This window comes from Hippocampus bargibanti, linkage group LG07 (genome assembly GCF_051943395.1).
Source record: "Hippocampus bargibanti isolate YZ-2025 linkage group LG07, ASM5194339v1, whole genome shotgun sequence".
NCBI classification, from domain to species: domain Eukaryota; kingdom Metazoa; phylum Chordata; class Actinopteri; order Syngnathiformes; family Syngnathidae; genus Hippocampus; species Hippocampus bargibanti.
The window spans coordinates 18,461,794-18,489,348 of NC_142740.1; the positions used below are offsets into that span (position 1 = coordinate 18,461,794).

The following is a 27,555-nucleotide window of genomic DNA, read 5'->3' on the forward strand; positions in this document are numbered from 1 at the left end:
AGATGACCCTGCGCCTTATATGTGAAGTAATATTGAGTCACAACGGGTCTTGCCACTACTGCCAGCAGCCGCAGACTCAATTTCCCCCCGTAGGAGAAGTCATGCTCAGTGCATACTGGAGTTCTGGAATATAAAACGCCGTTTCATTTCAATAATATCTTACAATTACTTTACAAGGTGGAATTTTTTTCTCGATATCTCCATAATTTTTTGTTTTTGGCATCATGATTAGAAATGGAAAATGTGGTGTTTTGTGCTTGTGTTTGTATTCAGTATCTCAAGAAAAACAACATTCATTTATTTCTGAAATATTTAAGGCCAAAATATTCCATTAAAACCCTTTAAGGAACATCAATGTTTTATAGAAGGAAGATTGGTAATCTCTGAAAATTATATTTATTGTTGTATTGCAATAAACTGCAATAAAACCCCGAAATATTTTAGAACTCATATATCATAATATACTATTCTGCAATTTCTATTTTCGTGTTCGACATCATAAGAGGAAAATCAGGGCAAAATATGACAATTTTGTTGACATTCCTTTTAGCGCAGCACCGTCTAAACCACAGGTGTCAAAGTCAAGGCCTGGGGGCCAAATCTGGCCCGCCACATCATTTTATTCGGCACACCAAAGCAAATCATACTTGTGAAATCCACTGATGCTTGCTAAAGTCAAATTGTCCCATGTAAACCACAACATGCCTTTATTTTTTACTTCAAATGTGAAAACTAGTTATTCATTAAGTTGTTGTGCATTCTGTATGTAATATGTGGAGGGGATGAAACATTCTAATGGCTTCCCCAAATTCATAACAGCCTTCAAGAGGAACTGCAATGTGGCTCACGGCAAAAAAAATGAATTTGACATCCTTGGTTTAATAAGTGCATAACGTAACCCCAGCCTCTATTGTAGCGCCTTATAATGTGGTGTACCTTATACATATATACGGTATATGGAAACCTTTTTAAAACATGTCATTCACTGAAGGTGTGCCTTGGGAAAAGTTTGAAAATAGATCAATCATTGAGGGAGCGCCTTATGCTCCGGAAAATATGGTATTACGGTAAATATTTGTTGTGTATTTAATAGGGTAGCGATGTGACCGTGACACACATCAGTCCAGGGACAACAGAGAGATGAATGTGAAGAGTCGGTGGTAGTCCACGTGTGTGTGTGAAGGGTATAACTGGTCGTTAGGGTTAAGGGGTCAATGGTAAAGACATATTTCTTGTTGGAAATGCGTCTTGAGGACAGAGGGAGAGGTTTGCAACTAGGTAGAAGAGGACTCGATCTATGACAGGCATCATCAACAGAAGATTCACTTCTTAATCGCCGCTCCAGCCTGCCTTTGCACCTCGTAATGATGATGAATGACCAAAGTGCTGCTGGGTGACCTCAGAACAAAAGTCCACCGGGTTCACGTGATCGCGGCCGGATTAAAAGGCGGCAAGCCTTGGGGATATTTCCCACTGTGGAGTGAAATTACCCCCAAAAGATTCACACTATATCAATGGCGCCTGAGTCGTTTCAGGCTTTGAACGGTTATTTTTTTTATTTTTGCCAATAAACTGGTCTTCCTCTTTTCACCTTATGTCTTTTCTTTCATGTCCCTCTTTCGCCTCTTTCCCACCACTCTCAACTGTCATTACCACATCCACCTTTTCCCTCTTTCCCATTCCCTCACCTCCTCCATCATAATCCCTTGGTTTTTATTCCCCACCTTTTTTTTGTCCTCTCTCCATCTCTTCTTCAACCCTGGCTTTCCACAACGCGTGGTGATCCTATTGTTATCCTCTCTCTCTTTCCTACGCTCACTTTCTCTCCCCGTCTCTGTCTCGGGGCCAGCACTTTAGGGACCTTCTGATTGGATTAGAGCTTTCTATTCCCCGTGGGTGGATCTCAAACACAGATGCAAATCTTGACCGGAGAGTGGAAAACGGGTCGTCGCTAGCCCGGGACGACAAAGATGGCTGTCTGGTGGATAGTGTCAGAATAAAGTGGCTAATACTGTGCTAAAGTTGGAAAAATAAAACAACCTAATTAAGAAATAATTCCTTTACATCCATTCATTTGAGCCACGTGTGCAACACCTTTCATGTAAACAATTTGTCCAACCCTCTTTTGCCAACAAAACAGCACCGAATCTTCTCCTAGGATGCCATAATACAGAAAGAGGGAACTTCAGTCTTTGCACAATCTCTCCATATCCTCGAGCGACCTTCTTCTTAATGTCACTGAACAGGTTTTCAAATGTGGTTGAGGTCTGGGGTCTGACATGGCCAGAGGAAGAGTTTGATTCTGTACAAATGATGATGTACAAATTTTCAGGATAGGAAAATATCATCTTTCATATTGCAACAATCTACATCTTCATCTACAGTATATTAAGACTCGTTCGGTGGCTCAATCAAAAGTCAAAAGGTGACAACAACAACACTGGTTATGGATTATGACTCTTTGTATTAAGATTTACTTTTGGAAGTACAAGGAGTCAACTAAAGAATTTGAACGTTTTAAAAATATATCTACTTTAATTTATTTCTTTAGTTATTTCACAGCTGTTACTATACAGTGGACATCTTATCATGTTATCAGATTACTGGGTGCATGAAAGGCTGAATGCATTAATAATGGCATCAATTCTACACACATTTTTGCTGTACTTTGCATTTTAATAATAATAATACATTTAATTTACAAGCGCCTTTCTGAACACTCAAGGACACTTTACAACAAAATATTATTATTATTATGAGGTACAAGCTTTTTCAACTCATTCACTAGCATTCACGAATTATTTCGGCTTTTGTTTTTTTTTTCGTGCGGGGGATGCGTTTCAAGCATCGGTCAGACCTCTGGCAATGTTTTTTTCCTCCCACGAGGGGGCAGCATTTGCCTTTGTTACAGCCGCCCCTATTTTCAATGCAGATAACTCTACAACCAAGTTGCTTCAAAATAAACTTTTTCGTGGATACAACACAGACTTTACTAGCCTCAACGAACCAAATACTGTAACTTAAAATCAATAGTGTGTACAGGTAACAGACATTAAATATCATCAGTTGAATGCAGATGTATGGTGGAGGGTGGAATCTAGACAGTGTTTTTAATGCACTGTGTCGACAGTGGCTGTGTGCGTGCGTGTGTGTGTGTGTGTGTGTGTGTGTGTGTGTGTGTGTGTGTGTGTGTGTGTGTGTGTGTGTGTGTGTGTGTGTGTGTGTGTGTGTGTGTGTGTGCGTGTGTGTGCGCGCGTCATGTGAGAGGTTAGTGGCCTGTCCTCTCAGCATTCCCTAATGCCCCTGGATCGAGGACCCAGGCTTGATGGAATCGCAGGAAATTGGATTGTCTTCCATTTGCTTTGGAAGTAGCTTGGAAAAGACACCAATCCCTGACCCCTAGTGCCCCCACCTGCTCGGGTGCAGCCCTGTTCCCATCCCATTACAGAGGCATGTTGCGCCAAACCTCAGCTTTCGCATGTCATCCAAAGTTTCCCCTTGCGGTGCAGAAACGTCAGCAGAGTGTTCAATAAAGCAGCGGCTTGCACAATAGCGGGAGCTAACAGCACCAAGCTGCGGATCACCCTAATGGGGCGGACCAATATGCTTTAGCATGACTAAGGATTGACCTATTAGTACAATTGCAGTATTGCTGGATGTAAACCACACCCCATCTATCATTTCTACCACACAAGCAAGGTGAGGTAAGAGAATGTGATGATAAAGAATACAGGGAAGACAACATTCACTTTTGATTTTTAAGCCTTGAGATTGAATAGATCCCTGCATATTTACATTTTTATACACACTTACAAAAATACCCATCGTCTGCCACCCATCTGATGAGAGTGGATGAATCCGTCAAGCAGGAACTTCATAAAACCCTCAGTCATACTTGAACTTCTCAGCAACGCAAACACACAGAGGGACTGCCACAAATGTCTTTCCTGGAAAGTGACAGAACTGCCTTTACACATGGATCAGCTTCCACAACGCTCTTGCTGCTCGGACAAGAGTCCTAATGTTGAGCTTAAACCGTTTAGGGCAGCATTACATGGCGGCTTCAAGGGCATAAAACATAACTTGGTTTAGGGATACAAATAGACGTCCCTGGAGTCTGCGATACACTGGCAGCATTTCATTCTGATTGTGTGTCTGAACCATGGATGAGATTTGTTTGACTTGATGTTAAATCGTGTCTAGTCAAAGCCAGCAAATACAACACTGTATTTTGATGGGAAAGTCTAGCTGCTAGCATAAAACCCCAGTGAGTACAAATATATAGAATTAATAAAAACAATGTAAGGCAGTAGAAGGTGATTTCTCCAGGCAAGCAAAACATAATGACCATGAAAATAGCCACTCAACAATTATCCCTGTCTTCAACAGAAGATTGTTTAAGCATAATATGGTGCACACCACGATGTACTGTTTAAAGGGCAACCGACATCACTTTTTTGTTTCTTAACTGACATCAGAAAAACGTTTTATAGCATCTAAAATACCCAAAACAGCAGTATGATATTTTTATTCAAATGCAAAACACAAATAAAAATTACTTAAGGTGTCCAAAATCTGTAAAAAATTGAGCTGCGAATTGGGCATTTTCAGAAAGTCCCACCCCCAGTTCGTGACGTCACGCCAAGACGTCTTGCATTTCTGGAGAATCAAAACAATGGCTTCAGATTCGGAGAATATACTTTCTTGTTACACCTCCAGTTATGAATATGATTAAAATAGTTCTGAAGAGGAAAGCATACATGTTTGCAATCGATTAAAGAATTTATTCCATGCCATTTTGAGGCAACATTGGGGAGAAACGGATCCCCAGAAAAGAGGCACAAAATGGCGACCTCATGTGGCCACCTCTGTTTCCACAGGCTGATAAATTCCTTATATGGAACTTGGACGCCTTCTTCTGGCGACTTTTGGGTGCAATGGGAGCCATTTTACAAATTATGGATACAACTTGTCTGGAGACGTCAAAAATCAAACAAATCAAACTTGTGAAATTCCATCAATTTTGAAAGCCATATATTCATTAATTCATTGTAAATTCCGTATGTAATATGTGGGCGGGGGGAGTTAAACATTCTAATGGCTTCCGAAAATTCATAACGGCCGCCCGAGAGGAAACTGTAACTACAATGTGGCCTGGGGCAATAAATGAGTTTGACACCCTTGATGTTTTGGCTCTGCTTGGTCCAAACAAGTCACTGTTCCTGACAACCAGGTTTAGAAAAATAATAAAACCAAAACATTGTAATTGAGGATGATTTCAGTTTTGAGCTATGTCTGAGGGAAAAAAAAAGAACTGACTGAATATCCTCCAAGACGGTTGATTCCCTCATTTTTGCCACAGGGTAGGATTAAAGGCTTTTTGTCTGTTCCCTGTTCCATTCTTCTTTTTTATTCAGACTTTACACCCTCCCATTTCCCATCTGCCCTCCATACCTGACAGAAACATTAAACAAGGGGGGAAAAATGGACAAGCACTTATAATTTATGATCAATGATCGGCGGCTTCTGACTTTCATAATGACAGCAGCTGGGAGGCAGTGCGGGCGTGTGTTGGGTAAATCGATCGACTGGAATCATTGGCATGCAGATTCCGGCAGATCGCATTATGAAGAGCAGGTGCTATTAATCAAAATGCAGCAAGATGGAAGAGATGAAGATGCCGGTCACTTCACCGGGGCCCATCTACAAGCAGAAGAGTGACCGTGGCCCCAAAAACCTTGAGCTTCAGAAACTTTTGAAGAAAAGATTTTATGATGAATTACTGGCAAAGCGCAGGACATAGAGTGAGTTTTTGTGAGCGGGATGGATTGCAAAGACCCGTGAGACATACACATAGGAGTAATAAGCAATGACAGATAGGCTTTCACTTTTACGTGATTCGTTATGAGCCAACAATGTTACCTCAACATCTTTTGAAAAAAAGTTTTGTTTCAATACATGAAAAAATGTTTGAGACCTGCAGAAATGAGAAGTAGACGATCAAGAAGAGTAAATGTTGCAAGCATCTATCTTTCAGTAGCATGTTACCTCTGTATTTGTTGTATGCAGAAATGGATGCCCATTTAAGTAGAAGTGAAAATGTTTGAGTAAAAAAAATGACAGCAGACAACGCAGAAGTACTAGTTCCACTACTCTACTTGAGAAAATTTACTGACCCTCGGTACAAAGAATAAAATAAAAAAATACAACTTAACTCATTCACTGCCATTCCCGAATTTATTTGGGTTTTTGTTTTTCTTGCTGGGACTGCCAATAAAGTGCTGGTCAGCCCTCTGGCAATGTTTTTCCCTTCCATGAGGGGACAGTAATTTCATCTGTGCTGTATGTCATGCATATTAGCATATTTGACAATAAAGCTGACTTTGACTTGACTTTGACAGCATTTCGCTTTTTTCCATGTTCGTGCTTCATTACAGCTTCAGCTGTTGTTAAATAGCGATATGAACCAATATATATGTATTGCATTGTATTCATATAATTGAGGAATTAACTCTTTTGTGTTTTGTGATGAAAGAAAATAGTCTAGGATTTCTTACGCTGCATTGAATTTTTACGTGGTCCTAAAACTCAATATTATGTGGAGTTTGAGTGACAATGACAAATATTCTGGCACTGGAGTTTTTGCACGACTGGCAGTGAATGAGTTCAACACAGCTTGAGATGAATTCCAAGTCTGTTTCAATTGGTCAACAGGTAATAGTTTGCCACCGAGAGACCATTTATTGTTGAGCATTACTAAACTACCATTGATCAAGGCACTGAAATCACATCTCCCCTCAGATTGTCAATTCAATTTCCTCATGCAGGATAATAATAATAATTCAGATTATTTGTTTGTGCAGACAGCTAAATTGTTTGTATTTGTGTGTCTTGGAATGAGAAATCAGATGTGTGTGTGCATGCACACTGTGTGCTTTCTGTGCATGTGCGTATTGGGAAGGCCCCGGTGTTAAAAGGATGTGCTGTTGGGAGGCGAGGTGGGTGGGTGTGGGGGGCATCCTTAATTGAATCTGAGCCTCCTTTCTGAGCCGCAAGAGGTAACCTTGCCACTCAGTGTGTGAGGACTGGCAACCATGGACAAATTAGCCTGACGTCTAACTCGCCGCCCTTCACACCGCCTGGGAGTGTCCTTCAGGTACCCCGGGTGCTCCCCCTCATCATCATACCAGTAATGATGGTATATTTTGTATGGCTTTTTTGGTACAACAACGGCTATTTTAATTACAGCATCTTTGAAATGTTCAATAAAGGCACCAAAGTTCAGTTTGGTTGCTTTTGTGCTTCCCTTGTTTGTAAATCAATTGCCTTCTAACCTGGTACAGCCCCCTCCCCTCTTGGCGTCACCAAACGTGCTTGTTCCCATGGGACGGACGTCTTAACCTCTGTTACGGCCATCAGAGAGGAGGAAAGGGTCGAAGCCAAGAAATAACATGACTGAGGGAAACCCCCCTCCCCCATCCATCCGTCCTCCTGCAGCTCATCGATGATGTTTAAAAAGAAATCTATGAAATAAATAAATGCAAAAAAAGAGTGTAATATGAAAATCAATGGCCAGGCGAGCGGGGGGCTGCGGCAGAGGCAAAGGGAGTAGGGATGGTGGGAGGGGTAAAGGGGGGCCCATAAAGCTGAGTACTGCAGGAGACTGATGGAAGGCAAAACACTTTGTTTATTCTCTCTCCTCACTCCCCCTAACCCCCTCCTCTTTCCAAGCACCCACAGAGTTTCCAGCTCTTACCCGCCCCCCATTCCCCTCCTCTGTCTGAAGCAGTCGAGGACAGCTTTAATGCTGCTGACAATTTATGTGGATGGTTAAGAACGATGGAAATCAAATCGTAGGACGTAGGCGAGGCCCAGTGAGTGGCCAATAAGAAGGAAACAAGAGCTGATGAAGGCAAAGACGAGCGCTTCCTGCTGCATGGCCTCTCTGGACACCGACATCACTGTCAACTTACCAGCTCGCCCCGTGAGTGCTGGCATTATACATTCAGAAGCGTGTGAAGCAACAGCTCTCATTTCATTAAATCAAGCCGTGTGGTGACTACTTAATATGAATCCGAGAAGAGCATCTCGCAGATGTGTTCATAAAAATGCAAAGCGCGGCTGATATATGCCGTTGGAATTTTTCGTAAAACTTTGGCTTGCTTAAGTAGCCAATGAAATGGGAATCGTCGAAGTAGCAGGAAGGAAAGGATCTTATTTTGCTCCAGGGTTAAGCCAAGACATTAATTCACTTCCGTTGGTGATACTGGACTGAATATGAATGGGGAGTCGTGAATTTGCAATTTCAAAAATCAAGGCATATATACATGTATATTCATGACCGGTTTACTGGAAAGGAACTAAACCAAATTTATTCTATTTAGTATGTAGCCATCATCGACAGTTTAACTCATTCGCTGCCATTTACGAATTTATTCAGGAATTGAAAAGTCTTACGTGGAGCGCCCTTCCCGAATTCGTTTAGGTTTTTCTTCGGGGGGTGCTATTAAAGCGCTAGTCAGACCCCCGGCAATGTTTTTCCCTTCCATGAGGGGGCAGCATTTTCCTTTTGTCCATGTTAGCGCTTTGTTCCAGATTCTGCTGTTGTTAAAGCACTTTATAAATCAATATTTCACCTTGATGTCCCTGATCCACTGGTGAAGAGACGCTTTGATCCTATCCTCTCATCTGGAACTGGGTACAGATAGTGCTTAGGAGTGAATGACTCTGTGTCTTTGGGTTGTCATGTTATATTTGTTATTTTGTTCTTTTGACTTCAAGACGGCGCCGCGAGAGTGGCTGCCTTTCCAGCAGCTCCTGTATTTTGTTTTTTCTACTTTCATTCCTTCCTTTCACAACTTTGCTGTTGTGAAATGTAAATTTCTTAATACAGGCAAATCCAGATCAAAATATGTATGTATTGTATTGTATTTTGTACAGCCGCCCCCATTTCAAGCTCAGATAACTCCAGACCCATATAACTTGGGAATGAACTCTTTTTTTCTGATGAAAGAAGAGCGTCTCGGGTTTCTTACACTGAATTGAATGCTATGTAGTCCTAAAACTGTGGTACTGCACGTGCTGCAAATATTTTGGCAAGGATTCCTTGTCTCACCTGCTCAACTCTATACAAAGAGGCTTTTAATGGTCCAAAGCTAATTGGAAAAAATATTTGATTTGTTTGTCTTAGGCACATCTTCCCCAACTATCCAGTATTCTATTAAAACATTTTGAGGAGGTCTTTGAAAGGATTATGTTCACATTGATATGCAAGTTACCTTTCCCCCGAAGGCAGCCGGACATATCACAGAAAAAAAAATCCCATTGCAAACCCTATCGCATACACCGGAGGCAATAGTGCCATAAAGTTATCGGAGAGGAAAGTAGTCAGGCAGACAAACTTGTAAAGATGAGAGGAATATTTTACAGTAATGCTGTCATTGGGTCCATTATAAAGAGGTAGTCAGAGGGAGTGCTCTTAAATATGTGTAACAGTGTAGCAAACTGCAGCCGAGTCGGGCATTAATCAGTCAAGCCACAGAGGGAGTTGAAATGTGCTCATTTCACATCCTAAACAGTCATGTGCAAATATATTGTGTGATTGCGGTACATTGCAGAGTGAATTTATATTTATTCGGTTTCTCCAGAGTGCAATTCTCATTTTTATTCTTCCTTGTGCATACAAATCTAAAGCGCGTTGGGAGAAATTGTTGGTATTTACACCTGCGCACGTATGCACAACACACTTGGGTGCACACAATTATGATGAATCTTATTGGGTATTTGTTATGACCGGCTTGACTGAGCCATTAGTTATCGGTGGTATTGCTCGGAAAAGGGAGCGAAGGCAACCTGTAACAATGGCTTCAAAATTGACTTTCTATCAACTGAGCGTGCGCGTGCAAGTGTGAGAGTGTGAGCTGCAACAGATGCTGAACACCAAAAAGAATCCCGCACACGTCAAATAGAGTGTAAGAATTGTTTTTTTTTGTGATTACTTGGCTCCAAAAAGACAGACTCAAACTGAATGACATGAAAACTGAAGGTGTGTTTTATTTTGTATGACTGGTGGGAAAGGTGTGATCCTTTTTTTCCATCCACCTAAAAATATGAACAATACATGTGATGTATACTGTCTTAAGTTTAACATATTATTTAGGAATTAACTCTTTTTTTCTGATCGAGTGAAGTTTCTTACGCTACATTGAATGTTTATGTAGTCCTAAAACTCAATATTCTATGGGTCCTGGAATTCGAGTGACAATGACAAAAACCCTGGCACTGGAGTGGACACATTTTTGCACGTCTGGCAGTGAATGAGTTCATTTAAAAAACTTAACAACTGTCTATTTGCTTTTTACACTGCATTTTTAGTTTTGTAGCTTGTTCCTATTTAGCTTCGTGAAGGAATGAACACATGAGTTCATAAAGATCCCATCATCTCTCTTTGTCACCATTTGACGTCATAGTCATACATTTTCAGAGCACAGCCTCTTGATCAGATCTATAAATCAAAGCTGTCCAATCCTGTGCCAATAGCCACAACAGTAGTATCATGTCGACGTTGTTGTTTTGTGTTCCTTGTTCGCCGATTGCGGGCCAAGCTCACGATCAGATAATTATTACTATTGATTGAGCTGGTCCCGGCTGGAGACTTTTGTTCTGTCGGCTCCGGAATTTGACCTCAATTAAGTTATGAATTTCTATCTGATAGACTGGGAGCACTTGGGGCCCTGCTGAGGCTACGCTCCGACGCTGGATTAATTAGAATTAGCGGTGCTGTGAGTCGCCCTTTCTGCCTGATGGATCATCTTGTTTTAATACAACGTGGAGGCGCAGGCGTGAGCGAGGGAGACAATCACGCGTGAATATGTGACACCTGCTATGCCACGTCTACAGCTCACTTCCTCTCGGTGCGGCGTGAACAATGTGTCCTTCCTGATGCTCTGTTTGCGTGGCATTAACCTGCATTTTGTCAGGTTAATCCCAACTTTTCCTCCATGCCTCCGCTACTAACTTCCACTAATCATAGTCAAAGTAACACATTGTGTAAACACACTCTGGGCTGTTTGCGACCTTTGTGAATGTCTGCAGCCCCTCCGAAATAAATCGGACTCAAGTTCCCATGAATAACTGCACGTTGACATGCCAATGTCAGACTTATTGAGATGGTCTTTTTCTTAGAGGAGCTGGTATTTGCACCTGAGAACAAAAGTTGGGTATGTGGGGGATGACCGAGCGGTGGATGTTGGACCGAGAAATGACCACACAAGCACACGCATTCATGGGTGTTAAATAACGCTGAGAATTTTCTCACAGTCACCAAAGCATGAAAAACATAAACAGTCATTATCTCAAATGTCTGCTTAAAGACATTAACTTGCACAAAGTGTCAGTGCAGTGACAATGAGCATTCAATGTGCTTAAACATACAAATATTTACATATAGTATTGAGAATTAAGAAGAATCACACTTCCCCAAAGACGGCTGATGAAACGTTTTACATTCTTGAGACGCAATCACACAATAATAATAATCCATTTCATTTCTAAGCGCCTTTCAAATCAGCAATTAATGAGTCAATCTGACATATGTATTTACCCAAGTGTTTTAAGAAAAGGACTAACTTTTCAATTGTTAGATTGCTCTTCCAATTCCATCCCAAGTTTGCCTGTTTCTTCTCAAAATCACCATTGCCACAAACCATTACATGGAATGATAAACAAGTGTGCAGGCTAGCGCTGTTTTAGGTCATTGCTGACAGTTGTTAAACTGTAATTTCCATTACAGTGATACCTCGGCTTATGAACACTTTAGCTAACGAACTTTTTGCCTTACAAACGTTAAATTCACGAGAATATAATCTTGGCATTCAAACTAGTTTTCGGGAAACACACAGAGTGCCACGGTGGCTGGCGGACTAGTTTTCGGCGGAAGAACACAGAACCACACGGCCGAATACAGACAGAAACTCAAATGTGTAAAACCGAAGTTAGCTCTACAAGAATGCTTAGACTGCACTGATTGGAGCGTCTTTGAAACTTCAACGGGCACAATGGATGAATACACAGACACTGTAACATCATACATTAGTTTCTGTGAGGACATGTGTGTACCAACGAAGTCCTTCCGCTCCTTCAACAACAACACGCTGTGGTTCACTCCCAAACTCAGGCAGCTTAGGAAAGAGAAAGAGATCACATTTAGAATCGGAGATCAAGCACTTTACAAACACCCGAAACCGACTGACAAAGGAAATTAACATTGGAAAGAAAAGTTATGCGGGGAGGCTCAACAAACAGTTCTCTGCTAACGACTCGGTGTGGAATGGCCTGAAAGCAATAACAAATTATCGTTTACCATACCCCCAAGCAGTGAAAAACAAGGGTCTGGCTGATGAGCTAAATACATTCTTTTTCCGATTTGAAAAAGACACCCCTATTTCCCACGTCTGCCCACCATTACCAGAAACTACCGGATCGCCACCCTCTGTCCTACAGATCCACGAACTGGATGTGAGACAGCTCTTCAAGCAGAAGAAGATCAAGAAAGCTGCGGGACCTGACAGAGTGTCCCCCCTCCTGCCTGAATGTCTGCGCTCACCAGCTGGCTCCGGTCTTCACACGAATCTTCAACGGATCCCTGGAGCAGTGTGAAGTCCCATCCTGCTTCAAACAGTCTAACATCGTCCCAGTTCCAAAGAAACCAGCACCATTGAGATTTAATGACTACAGACCTGTTGCTCTGACATCTGTGGTCATGAAGTTCTTTGAACGCCTCGTACTGAAACACCTAAAGAACATCACCGGACCTCTCCTGGATCCTCTTCAGTTTGCCTACCGGGCAAACAGGTCTGTGGAGGATGCAGTCAACATCGGGCTGCACCACATCCTCGAGTACCTCGGCAACACAGGAACCTACGCAAGGATCCTGTTTGTGGACAACAGCTCTGCGTTCAATACCATCATCCCAGAACTCCTCATCCCCAAACTTCTCCAGCTTGGTGTGTCCCCTACGATTTGCCAGTGGATCCTCAGCTTCCTGACAGGACGGACACAGCAGGATAGACTGGAAAAAATATCCTCCTCAACACGAACCACGAGCACTGGAGCCCCGCAGGGATGCATCCTCTCGCCATTGCTCTTCTCTCTCTACACAAACAACTGCACCTCAACGCACCCTGCTGTCAAATTCATAAAGTCTGCAGACGACACCACGGTCATCGGTCTAATCAAAGACGCCGATGAGTCTGCGTACCGACAACAAGTGGAGCAGCTTAAGCTCTGGTGCAGCCGTCACAACCTAGAGCTGAACACGCTCAAGACAGTAGAGATGATCGTGGACTTCAGGAAACATCTATCACCAAAGCTGCCCCTCACACTATCCAACTGGCTCATGTTAACCGTTGACACCTTCAAGTTCCTGGGAATCACGGTCTCCCAGGACATGAAGTGGGAGGTCAACACCAACTCTATGCTGAGAAAGGCCCACCAGAGAATGTACTTCCCAAGGCTGCTAAAGAAGAATGACCTGCCACAGGAGGTTCTACAACATTTCTACACTGCTGTCATCTAATCCATCCTGTGTTCTTCCATCACCGTTTGCCACAAAAATGGACAAAATCCGACTTCAACGGACAGTTAGGACAGCGGAAAAAAACCATTGGCACCGCTCTACCCACTCTCAAGGACTTGCACACTGCAAGAATCCAAACAAGGGCACGGAAAATCCTACTGGACCCTCCGCACCCTGCCCACCACCTTTTCCAGCTACTCCCCTCAGGCAAGCGCCATCGATCCATGCGCACCAAATCCAGCAGACATTTAAACAGCTTCTTCCCCCAAGCCATTATCTCTTTAAACAGTAACCCAAATACAACTGTATAGTGCCTCTTTGCAATTTTTTGATGATACTAGTGCAGCGTGTTCTAGCGGAAACAAATTCCTTGTGTGTTCTACATACATGGCAATAAAGATAATTCTGATTCTGAATAGCGCCACTGTGGCTGCCGGACTACTTTTCCACACCCCCTTTCTCTGAGTACATACGTGGCATACATGGTTTGTAATCAATGATACATTTACTATTATGGATCAAAAAATAGACCCCACCACAGGCTAGTGTTCAGTCGAAGAGGACACAAAACAAAATTACGGTTGAGCAGAAGGAGATCAGCGAGAAACACGAATGAGGTGTGTGTTTGTGTGACTTAGCGTCCCAGTACCAGTATACTAAATCGACCATTGCTATCCTTCGGAACAAGAAAGGTATTAAAGTTGCGTGTCTTGCTATGGGTGTATCTGTGTTGTCTAAGCAACGGTCTCAGGCAATAGAAGAGGTGGAAAAACTTCTGTTAATTTGGATTAACAAAAAGCAGGGGTATTATCACCGAGATAGCACGGCAACTTCACTCGGATATCATCAAGAGGCAACCTGGAAGTTCGTCATCCATTAATGATTTCAAGGCTAGCCACGGATGGTACGAGAACTTTAAGCGTCATACACGGATCGTGTCATTCGTCATGGTAAGACAGCCAGTTCTGACGATAAAGCTGCCAAAGCTTACAAGGACTCATTCCTCAAGATGGTGGAAGAAGTGTTTAATGCTGATGAAACCGGCCTTTTACGGAAAAAGATGCCTTAGCGGACTTTCATTACACAGGAAGAGAGGTCTGTGCCTGGGCATAAGCCTATGAAAGATAGGCTAACCCTTCTTCCTACAGCTCATATGGAATTTAGGAACAGTAACTCCCTCCCTCCCACCTCCCCCCACTCCATTCCATCAATCCATCAACGACCATCACAAAGGTAAATAAAACGACTTTATTATACAGTACAGTTTATATCTTTAATTACAATACAATAGCATGTTTATTATACATAACATAAGTGTGTGTATATTGTGTCTGGTTTAAGGCTTATTTAGTAGAAAATTATGTTTTATGGGGAGCTGGAAATTGATTATTCTCATTTTAATAGTTTCCTATGGGAAATTAATGTTTGGAAGACACACTTTTCGCCTTACACACTCTTTCTGGGAACCAATTAAGTTCGTAAGCTGAGGTATCACTGTATTTCATAAAGTCAAAGTATACTTTACCCACTGTGCACTTTGTCCCACTTTTACCAAGCTAGTGGCAACACTGTGAGGATGGGTTTGATCTACAGTTGGCAGGTGGCAGAGCCGTGATCAGTGTATTCAAACGTGCACGCACACACTCGTATACACTCAATCACAGAGATCTATTGTAGAGCCCCACCCCCAAAGCTTGATCCAGGATTAACTATCAAACGAGTCCTTAATGCAGGTTACCGGGGTTTGGGAACAATTCACTAAAACAATCAGTTGATTAATTTCAAACGATTTCCCTTCTCAGCCAGTCAAATAGTACTTTTTGTTGAACTCTAAAGCCCCCTCCCACCTTTTTTTAATCAACAAATTAAGCATAAATCATGTTTGATATTTATTTACTGGTTGCTCAGCAGTTGGTGGAGGTCAAGAGAGATTACCCGTCCGTGGCTTCAAACAAACATTCCTCCATTTTGCTTGTCAATTTTTTTAAGCTGTCACAGACTTCGGCCACAAAGGAAAGATTGTCATTAGCGCTACGCTGATTAAAAGAAAAGTGAGGAAAAAAAGGGGTTCAAATAACATCTAATAAGAAGGGCATCGTTCCATAAGCTTTAAATAATGAGATAATTTGGCATTGTGAGGGAGTGGTATGATTTAGACACTATATTTTTCCTCTCGGCCACCTCATAAATCTGCTTCCAATAACACTGCTTGTCTAATTTCTGGAATCTCTCTCTAATGAGACGCCGCGCTGCAAAACACTTTAGATTTTGACTGCCATTGTGATCAGCTAATTTTCAGCTCTGTACTTTAGTGTTGAACTTCTGCAGCGCCCAATAATGTTTGTTACACAACGTCATAACTTAATGGCGTTTATAGATACTGTTTAGCAAATAGTGAACATTTAAGAGAGTGACTTATTTACCCAAAAAATAAATTAGTAAGCCAGAAATGAATGTAGAGCACCACAATAGAATAATAGTGTACAATTGTAAAGAAAATGATTACATTCAACAAATTGTGACATTGAGGATTCAAATAGTGATATACTGACCCGAAGAGTTTCAAAATAAAGGGAACGTTTTCATTTAAAGGAATTTGTGTCAAGAGTGCCGGTGTCTTTTTACTGTTTTTTTTTTTTATTTCAAAACAATGAGCACTCATCTGAAACCTACATTTATATCAACTGCTCTCTGCCAACTGTGAGTAAGAAACCATTCTGTACAATTTCAACCAGTATTGGTGACAGTGAATATTTCTCACTACTTACGCGTATACTTCCGCCTTCGTCAGAGTGTCCGAAGGCGGAAGTATACACCGAAACATGTCAGGCATTTGAACATCTAAAATACACTGTCTGTAAGTAAAGAATCTGCTTTAAATTAAAAAATCCTTTATCTACAGTTGCATCTGTATAATAATGCTCTATTTCATCAGCTTGATGTCTTTTTTTAATATAGTTATCCCTTAGTTAAGACCTTTATGAGCCATTCCCAGCAAATCCTCCCTGCTCCTCCTCCTCCTCGCATTATTGGAAACAAAAAGGCGATGTATGTATGACCACACAAAGTCATTTGTGAAATGTCCTGATTATGTGGCTTGTGTGACGCAAAACAATTTGCTTGATTACTTCCAATTGATTCGGCCTTACGGTTAAAGCCTTGGTGTGCAACCTGGTGGCTGTCGTGCCTTCTGAGTAGACAGAGGACTAATTTCTCCGATGTGCAGCTGAGCCAGCTTACAGTCCAAGTTAAAGCCCTCCTGGATGTTACTAAACCTTGGGGAGGCTAAAGGCTACACGAGTAACCAGCCAGGTCTTTTGGATGAAGCTCTGGAGGATTTTTCTGTGGCTCAATGTGAATTAAAGGTGACTTTTGAACAGAGGTTGTGGGGGAAAGTGGGAGGAAAAGATGGATGTGAATCAGACAGATACGTTACAGATAAAATAAAATCCCAGGAAAAAAAGACTTATGCTGAACACACTACTTGCTCTGAAGATGGTCACTATCTAACTAACTGCTCACCCACAGAAAAACTGATCCTGTGACTGTAAAGCGACCTTGAGAGTTTTGAAAGGCGCTTTGAAATGAAATGGATGATGATGACAATCCTTCAAATCACCTTAAGTAGTCCGATTTATAAACATACGGTATATGCAATGCTGCTGTTCGGAAAAAAAAGTAAGAGCCTACCTGGCAGTTGATATCGGCTTTGTGCTGCAGAAGAAATGAAACCAGCTCCTTGTGGCCTCTGTCACAAGCCCAATGTAGGAGCGCTCTGCCCTGCAAACGCACAAGGGACAGGTATCAGCTTCAGAAGCCGTTTCAATTGCAACAGTTCTAATTGTGTTTGAACACAGGGCGTTTGTTGAGCTTATTTGTGCAGTAGAATGATACCAAGGTGACCATAATCAAGTTAACATATTTGACACATTATAAAGGTGCACCTAAAAGCCTTCAATTTTTTTTAAAAGCTAATGTGCGCCTTACTTACATGTTGGGTTTCAGAAATCATAAATCGAGATATTTTCGTACTCGCAACTCCGACGTGCATGTTAAAATAACGTGAGCATTACAAAAGTGTAAATTAGAAGTAAATAAAACAAAAATGCTTTCATTGATTAGTTACACATTCAATTAGTATAAAAATGTATTTTGTTTTTTTACATTTTAATTTCTTTCACCTTACAAATGAACTGTCTGTATTGTGTTAATAGTTGCTTTATAAAGTGAGTATTGTGGTCAAAATCGGGAGTCTCCAGACCAAATCGTGAGATTAATAATTCAGTGTGCCTTACCTATGGAAAAATATTTTACAATATCATTAATTGAAGATGCACCTTAGAATGTGGTGCATATTATATATAGATACATTTTAAAATATGTAATTCACTGAAGGTGCACCTTACAATCTGGTGTGCTTTATAGTCTAGAAAATATGGGAAAAATATGTCAGCCTTTTCATTAGCAGAAAAAAATAGATACGACTAGTGTTGTATTCTTCTAAGTCTGAGAATGAGGCCTCTGCAAAAAAAGCAGCAAGTCTGCAGGTTTGCTAAATTGGGCTGCGTGTGTACGTCACGACTACATAGATCAGTAGCCCCCACTCGATATCATGTTGAAGCGCGCACACACAGACACATAGTGGCTTCTCCTTTTGTCTGAGATCAAGTTCATTTTTCAATGGGGGCAATTAGGTAAAACAAACTCTCCCAGTCCGATTCTGCCGCTTAAATCATATTGATCACCCAAGCGGCATGTTTGAATGGATATTTATGAAGCGGGTCAGAATACCAATAGGCTTGCCGCTCAGTCCTCATTCCTCTCCATCCCCTGCACTCCTCAGGTGTGTGGCAAAGGAATGAGGCTTGCATCATCACTAAAGACCAGCTAAGTAAGAGTAACTACTGTCCTGTATTAAGTGGAGAACTTTACAGGGGCTACGGTGGAATATCATGAATGAATTACGGTATTCTGTTCAACATAAAAAAGTGAACTTAGCATACAAGAACTTTGTGCTTAACTCATTCACTGCCATTCCCAAATTTATTCAGGAATTCAAAATATGACGTAGAACACCATTCCCGAATTAGTTCCCGTTTGTTTTTTTTCTTGCTTGGGTACCGATAAAACGCTGGCCAAAGCTCTGGAAATGTTTTTTCACTTCCACAATGGGGCAGCAATACCGCTTTTTCAATCGGTTTGACAAGACACCTGGTTCCTGCCTGTCTGTCACAACTGTGCAGGTGAGGAACCAACTGAGGAGGATGGAAGTGAGGAAGGCAGCAGGTCCGGACGACATCAGTTCCCAACTCCTCAAGACCTGCTCCAACCAGCTGTGTGTCATTGTCCCGCACTTGTTCAACCTGAGCCTGAAGCTGGGCAGAGGTCCACAGCTGTGGAAAACGTCATGCCTGGTCCCAGTGCCCAAGATTGCCAACCCAAAGGAGCTCAACAGCTACAGACCGGTGGCACTGACGTCTCACCTGATGAAGACGCTGGAGAGTCTCGTCCTCACCCACCTGCGACCGCTGGCAAGCTCATCGCTGGACCCGCTACAGTTTGCCTATCAGCCCAGCATCGGTGTGGAGGACGCCATCATCTACCTCCTCCACTCGCCGTTGCTCCACCCGGAGAATGCTGGGAGCACGGTGAGGATGATGTTCTTCGAAACCTACTGGGGGACAAGCTGCGGCATGCCAGAGTCGACCACCACCTCACACTCTGGATTACAGATTACCTCACCAACAGGCCACAATACGTGAGGGGAAAGAACTGTGAGCCGGACAGGCTTCTCTGCAGCACCGGAGCGCCACAGGGGACATTCCTGGCTCCATTCCTGTTCACCCTCTACACCTCGGACTTCAACTACAACACTCCAACCTGCCACCTTCAGAAGTTCTCTGACGACTCAGCTATTGTCGGCCTCATTACAGACGGAGACGATCGGGAGTACAGGGGACTGACAAACGACTTTGTGGACTGGTGCCAGCAGAATCACCTCCAGATCAACACCGGGAAAACCAAGGAGCTGGTAGTGGATTTCTGCAGGAAACAATCCTCAAAAAAATACTGGACACTTGTAAATATGGGTTGATGCAATATATCAATATGCCTTTCTTGATACTTGCACTATGTTGAACATCCAGGGTTCGGACATTGAGAGGATGACCTCCTACAAGTACCTGAGTGTTACTCTCAACAACAAACTGGACTGGACTACAAACACGGATGCCCTAATCAAAACGGGACAGAGTCGCCTCTTCCTACTCAGGAAACAGGTCTTTTGGAGTTCAGGGGTCACTTCTAAAGACTTTCTATGACTCTGTGGTGGCTTCAGCCATCCACTATGGAATTGTCTGCTGGTCAGGCAGCATCACCACCCGGGACAGGAAAAGACTGGACCGCCTTGTCAAGAGGGCCAGTTCCGTCCTGGGCTGCTCGCTGGACTCTCTGGAGGAGGTGGGCAACAGACGGACGCTAGCTAAACTAAAAGCTATGATGGACAGCCCCTCCTACCCACTCCTGCCCACCCTGACAGCACTGGGTAGCTCCTTCAGCCAGAGACTATTACACCCGCACTGCAAGAAGGAGAGGTACCGCCGCTCGTTCCTACTGACTGCTGTCAGGCTTTGCAATTCTCAATGATCACATGTGAGAAAAAAAAACCTGGGCACTTGTAAACATGGGTTGATGCAATATATCAATATGCCTTTCTTGATACTTGTACTATGTACAGTTTTTTTATGAAACGGTTTTGCATATTTACATTTGCACAGTATACAGTTGACATCTTAATTTTGTTATGCTTACAATATCTTGTTTTCTATCCTTTCATCCGCCTACCCAATCCCTTTTCAAATTGCTGCTGTGGACTGCAAATGTCATGTCCCCATTGTGGGGCAAATACAGTTTTTCTGATTCTGATATGTATGTAATGCATTATATTTTGGACAACCGCTCTCATTTCAAGCTCATAAAACTCGAGACCCATACAATTAAGGAATTAACTCTCTTTTTTCTGATGAAAGAAGAGAGTCTAAGGTTTCTATCGCTGCATTGAATGTCAATGTAGTCCTAAAACTCAATATTCCTTGGCCCCTGGAATTCAAGTGACAATGACAACAACCCTGCCACTGGAATGGACACATTTTTGCACGTCTGGCAGTGAATGAGTGAAACTCAAGTCAAAATTCAACATAAAGGATAATATGAAAGTATGGAAATACATTGGAATATTGTGGAATATGGAATCTGTGTAATTTTTTTTAATTCAAAGGAGACACTATACCACTGACTTGATCTTTTACCAAGCAGCCGGAATGATTTGCAATTTGTGTCCTTTAATAAAATTCTTATGTGCTTTAAATGTATGATTAATTCATTTCCGTTTGAGAAATTGAGCTACCAGAAAAGGTCCCCTTCAAAAGGCGTTTGGAGAATCGTTTTGAAACTTAAGTAGTGAACACCCAATAGAATGACTTTGAGAAGTGCATTGCGGTCCCCCTCCCCACCCCTTTATATTATTCATGTTGAAAATTAAATATGTATTACTGCTTTGGTATCCTCTCTATTAAATGGCTGTTTGTAATTATCGCGAAATAACCTTTAAAAAAAGTAATTAAAGATTCATTTACAAAATCATTACGATGACAAGTTGGATGTCTCCAATAAATATTTCTTCCATGTTGAGCCTCACAAAGGATATTCTTTCTCTCTCACACGGACACACGCGCGCGCGCGCGCACACACACACACACACACACACACACACACACGCACGCACACGCACACACCAAAGTGGCATTATAAATGGTCACAGGTCCTCAGCCTCGAGTCAGGCTGTTTGCTTATGCAAAACTTCACCACTGCCCTCTGCTGTCACACAGGCAGCCCTGCGGTTAGGTTTGAATTCACACTGTTTTCACTCACATAATTCTTTTGAACAGCTACAGTGGTGAGCAAGGAAATGTGCCCCGTGTGACCCATGCGTGAACGTTTTTCATAAAGGGCTTTTTATTACCTCTTCGTCTTTGGAGTTGATATCCACTTGCTGGGAGATGATGGCCTTGCTGATTTTATCCATGTTGTTTTCTCGACAGTAATCAAAGATGTTTTTATCCTCTTCTCTGATTAAAAAAAATAATATAAAATAAAAAAGAGAAGAAAAAATGATTAGCCCATTTTAAAAATAATGATCAATCCTGATAATTGATTGATAATAAACGTCAGGGGAAAAAAAGTGAGGCAAACGTCAGCAAACCTTTTCTTGTAAGCTTATTTGTTGTGAAGGATCACATCAAACGCACACAGACAGATAACACAACCTCTGTCTGCCTCATGCGCAAGCAACAACCACACGCCACTTCCCATGGGAACGCTGACGTACAATGGTTACACAAACACACCTAAGAGGCACCATCCCACCTCTGATTATCACTCTGCATCTCTAATCACTTGCTGGCATTGGGGACAATAGTGAGTGCTGTTGTAATCGTGGCGCAGAGAGAGAGAAGGGGCGAAATCTCATTTCGAGCTTTACGCCTTCCCCTCCCTCTTACTCATGCTGGCCATTGAAATTAATTGAATTTAGTGCTCTATTGTGTGACAGACAGCCCACACACCCTCTGCAGGGTGGCTGCTGTATCCCTCAGGCCCAAACCTTGCCAACCGCCCCTGTCATTCCCCTCAATGTCCCAGCGACACATTTTTTGTGCTCAACCCAACCTTGACCACAGAGCAGCCACAGTGCTCATAGACATAGCGCGTTATTTTGCGTATTGGTGGGGGCCAGGTGACCCCATTTTTAAGGTTGAAAGAGCCACTGTTTTGCTGAATTAAGTGGAACGAGATGTCCAAAGGAACCGTATTTCTAATATGATACAATTGAACATTGTAAAATGGGACAATAATGATCTGTGTGTTTTTTTAAGTATTTTCTGAAAAGTCTTTTGTTTTCATTTCTCTATTGATTGTATATTTTCCAGGTGTAGATAAAGATGTGGGTTGGTCAATGATCAATATGTCTTCTCTCACAGGTACCGAATGTACTGACTTATTCAAAAGTAACAGTTGGCTGTATGTTCAAGTGGACAACTTTTTTTGTGCTTTATTTTATTTTATTTTTTTTTTTTTTTTGGGGGGGGGGCATGTTGTTTGTAGTTCTCTGCACATTGTCCAGAAATTCAACGAAATAATCTTCACTTTGTAAGCACAAAAGCTCTGCAACAGGAAGAAAAAAAGAAGGTTATTTACGGCCGTTGACCAGTAACCTAGTACACAACAAATTAATAGACATCCAGAGGAAGGGGGCGAAACGTCCTGAAAAAAGTGTTTAGACTGATTAGGAAATATGCAATATGTAGTGCAATATGTAGTGATACTGTGCTTTTCAACATACCAGGATTGAATAGCTTTCTATCTGTATATGGTAGTTGTCCATGTTAAGCGCTTTGCTCCAGCTGTTGTTAAAGTGCTATATAAATCAATATGTATTGTATTGTATTGTATTGTTTAGAGAAAACTAAGCTTATTTTTGTTCATGATCCCCAAAAAATATTACGCCATGTCATGTGAAGATACTTGAATACAAAATCTGTCATATCAAATTTTGATGGACATTGACTTGTCACAATTTCACTGTTTTGACTAAATGCTACTTTCACATTGTTTCAACAACACATTCTCTCATCTCACGCCCCCCCCCTTCCTCACTCCTTCCCTCAGCGTTGTGCCCATCAGCCTGTGATGAATCATGAATAACTCATTACACTTTTATCACCGCAACGTTTTGTATGATCTCATACATTTACATATTCCTGATTGCCTCCGCAATGTATATTCATGACTTTCCCGGTCGGACACGCCCACTCCCCTCCTTTGCTCGATGGCCACAGTGACCTCAAGTGCTCCTGATGTGTGGCCATCACAGTAACTAATCAATCGGCCAGCTCATCAGTCTTTTGTCAATGACCGTACAGGGATGCTTATACAATGCACTTTAGTGCCAAAGGGAAAAAAGTATAGCTTTACATATCCAAACATCTGTATTCGTATGTGCCTGTAATTCTACAATGTGATGCACTACACATACACACACACCCAAAACAAACAAATGATTAATGTGGCTCCTGTAAGCAGTGTGACATCAACAGTGGAGCATTGCATGCTGGGAAGGTCACCAGCTACCCAGTCAGGAAGAAAAGCTGTGTATATGTGGGCTTCAGTCTGATATACGAGAATGTATGTCCTTCATCCATCAGACGAAACTGGCCACGCACTCACTCACTCACACACACACACACACACACACACACACACACACACACACACACACACACACACACACACACACACACACACACACACACACACACACACACACACACACACACACACACACACACACACACACACACACACACATAATAAAGCAGCAATGAGATGTGAAATAACTCAGCGCCAGCAAAGGGTCCAAGGCAACAAAGCCTGCTGACCTGCGTTGATCAGCATGTTCTGTCAACGGGATTACAAATGGGGGCGCTCAAAGCCTCCTCAATCACACACTGATCAGCTCGGTAACGCTGCAATATTGCAAATCAATGAGGCTTTTATCAATACGCAGAGGCGCGCTTCTTGAGAGTGAGGTGAGGGGCGATCAATGCAATTAACTGACAGGTGCGTAGCTGTTGAATATTGAAGGGGATTTTTTTGTGTGTTTGTGGTTGCGAGCAAAGATGAAATTGGAATGCAGCGGAGCAGTCAATGTGACAGTGCCGTCGAGTTCTGCTTGGATTTGAACGCAATGGCATTGAGGGTAGAGAGGCGGCACATGTACGTTTTTGGCACAGGTGCATGGTTGTTACCTGTGAGCAGAGTCAGACTTTTGGGAATGTAAATGTGTGCCTCTGCTGTGCCCACCAGGTTGTCATCACGCCGCTTCTTTCCTTCATTTTTAACATACCTAATTAAAAGGGGAACCACTGGCCGACGTCTCCAAAAATCAGGCATATTCATTATAAAGAAAGAAACAAGCATGCTTCAAAACATCTCATTTCAATTGCAATCAGTTTTTTTTTTCATTTGGAAGGAAGATGAGGTCTTTAAGCTTGAGTAAGTCTGCCTGGCATGAGGAAATGGGAGAAAATATCCCATTATCATAAATGAGGAGTGTGTGTTCTGCTCTGTTGAATGTAATCAAAAAGAGCAAAGCCAAAGACCAAAGCGATGCGGTACTGCAGGATCAGCCAACTCCACAATTGTGCTGACTTTTCATATTCTTTTGTCAAAGACCAGAGTCTTTCTTTCCGAAAGTGCTACATTTGGTTGGCTTTTTGTGTATTTGTAATACTACTACCTGATGGTCTCCTCTTGGTATAAAGAGCTCACAGTTGCGCCTCCGAAGCCCGTTCTCCTCTTTGCATCTCTGCTTCCCTGTCACACACAGATCACATGCACTAGTGAGTTAAGATAAATAAATTGAAAGAATCACATTGGTGCATGACTTGACCATGAAAAAACCCGAAACGTAACATAATCTTTCCTTTGATACTGCTGAGAGAAAACGGTTCAGGCCCATTGATGTATTCGCAAGGGTTGTTTTACTGTTGTGTTTGGAATTTGAACTTCTGATTTAGAAAAAATATGCGATGCTCCTGGCAGTAACATGGTTAATGTTACGGCAGTAAGTAAGCAATTGTTCATGATTTTCAAAGTGGGAGCTGTTCCTTCCTTGTGAGAGGATTTCAGTCACGATTTAAAGACCCTCATAAATATTTAAACAGGTTCATGGACAGCAGTTACTAGTGGGCAACATATCATTTTAGCGGGTTACAGGTTGTTATACTTGCTGCATGAAAGGGTTAAAAGATAAAATGGCTTGATTTTTAAAGTGTTTTTTTGTTTTTGGTGAGAGAAGGCTCACTTTCCAACACTGCAAAATTTACATCTTAATGAAACGCGGGTATACGCACGAGGTCGATACTCAGTTTCTAATCCAAAAATTTGGCTTTAAATACCGTGTTTTCCCGTGTCTAAGGAGCACTGACTATAAGGTGCACTGACGAGAAGGCGCACCTTTAATGAAAGAAAAAAATATCCAAATATAATATAAAAATCTATAAAGGTTTTCCAAATATAAGGCACACCACTTGATAAGGAGCTAGAGTAGAGGCTGGGGTTACACACCACTTCTTCTCCAGGGGGAAATGGAGTCGGTGGTTGCTGGCAGTAGTTGCGAGACCTGTTGTGGCTCAATATTACTTCACATATAAGGCGCACCTGTAAATAAGGCGCAAGGTCATCTTTTGAAGAAAATCAAGACTTTTCTGTGCGCCTTATACACTAGAAAATACGGTAGGTCGGTGTCCGACTCCATGATCTCCTTTATGGAATTCCTCAGTGTGTTTGCTTCCAACCCCAGCCTATTCTTCAGTGACTAAACTTGACTTACAAAAAGGCCAGCACAAAGCTGATTTTATAAAAATTGGGAAAAAATAGGGGAGAAGCACGACAAGTGAAAGAACGGAACGAGGACTTTTGGGACAAAGTAATCCAGTTGTGAAAGAGAATATTCGCTGATGCGCTGTCCCTGCTTCCCTGCAGTATAATTTAATATAAAACCAGTATCTTCTGAACAATTGAAGCAGGAACAAAGGTAGACTTCTGGCTATTATTCTCGGTCCTGCTTTTCTGTCTATACACTACTTATTTAACAGTGCTTCCAAAATAAAGGCTGTGGTAATACAATCAGCTTCTTTTCAGGTCTGGCTTTGTGTGGCAATGGGGTAAGGTCAGCAATTATTCCCGCTCACTCCTCGTCAAAGAAAAAAAGAAGGTGTCAAGCGTGGTTGGGAGCACGAGCGTGACGTCACTAAAGTGACATAAGTAAGGAAGAAGAGCAAACAATGAAGGGCTGCTTAAAGAGGGGAGCGAGACAACATTAACGGGAGGAGGACAGGCGTTCAAGATGTAGGGAACAAAGAAGGAGAAACAGTGATCAGCAAAAATGGTGCACACAGTCATAAAAAGGCTTTTAAAATACAAAGAATTCCATTCAGTTTGCCTTTTTTTCCCAAAGGCATTCTTCTTTGGATTCCCTTTGCTTATATTCCCAAAACCCATACAATCATGGGAAGCTCTTCATCCAAAGCCTAGAATGTTACTTTATCTATCCATTTTTCATCCGTGTGTCCTAATTAAGGTTACAGATGAGCTGAAGCCAACCCTAGTTGAATTTGGAAAAGCGGTTTGGGTAGGCACACATGGTAGAATAGTCGCCCAACAATCATAGGGCACATGTATAGAAAACAATCATTCACACTCATAATCACACCTTAAAATAATTTTGGGTTTTCAATGAGGAATAATCCAAATGCTCAAAAGTAAGGTCACAGCTAAGATGGAAAGCACGTACGTCACAATGGTGAGGCTAAAGTCCGAACATCCAACTACACAGACAATAAAATAATAATTCTGAAAAATAAGTCTTCTGCAACTATCCAGTCTTTTCACCAACATTGAAAGAAGACAAAAGTAATGTCACTACAAACAATAAAGGGATTCTTAAAATGGACATTTACCCTCTTGTGGCAAGGCAGACATCAATTTCAGAGTTGCATGTTCAATACGATTATGAAACTAGAAAATAAATAAATAAATAAACAAACATCCTTTAACCACATTGGACACACACTGTACTCCCCGGACTTTCATTGTTCAGCTACATTTTCATGATGAAAGTTTTAATGTGTTTTATAATAATAATAATAATAATAATAAAAATGTAATCATCTCACAATGGAAAAAGTTACAATTTACACAAGCAGCAAAGTTATTTTTTTAAGTATTCACTCAAAGTTATCTGATAAGAAAACTAATTCACAGTGCAGCTGACAATAATATATTGTTATGTTCTTCCTCACATATTTCGACTTGAGCAGTGTTGCAATGAAAAGCTCAAAGTGAAATAGTATTGTTGACTC

The 27,555-nt window shown here is 41.8% G+C and overlaps 1 protein-coding gene across 3 annotated transcripts in view; it reads right to left on the reverse strand.

Moving 5' to 3' along the window:
• acbd6 (acyl-CoA binding domain containing 6) overlaps positions 1–27,555 on the reverse strand; it is a 49,761-nt gene that overhangs the window by 18,935 nt on the left and 3,271 nt on the right. For 2 of the 3 annotated variants that reach the window (XR_016115534.1, XM_089000668.1), the window contains exons 4-6: positions 24,930–25,006; positions 21,597–21,702; positions 17,267–17,356 (exon numbers count right to left, since the gene is read on the reverse strand). Coding sequence is in view for 2 of the 3 variants with exons in the window: in XM_089000668.1 (XP_088856794.1) it covers positions 17,267–17,356; positions 21,597–21,702; positions 24,930–25,006 (273 nt within the window). In the remaining variant the exon portion in view is untranslated. Of the gene's footprint in view, positions 1–11,113; positions 12,180–17,266; positions 17,357–21,596; positions 21,703–24,929; positions 25,007–27,555 lie in introns of those variants that run through there. The other variant, XM_089000669.1, reaches the window with a different exon arrangement.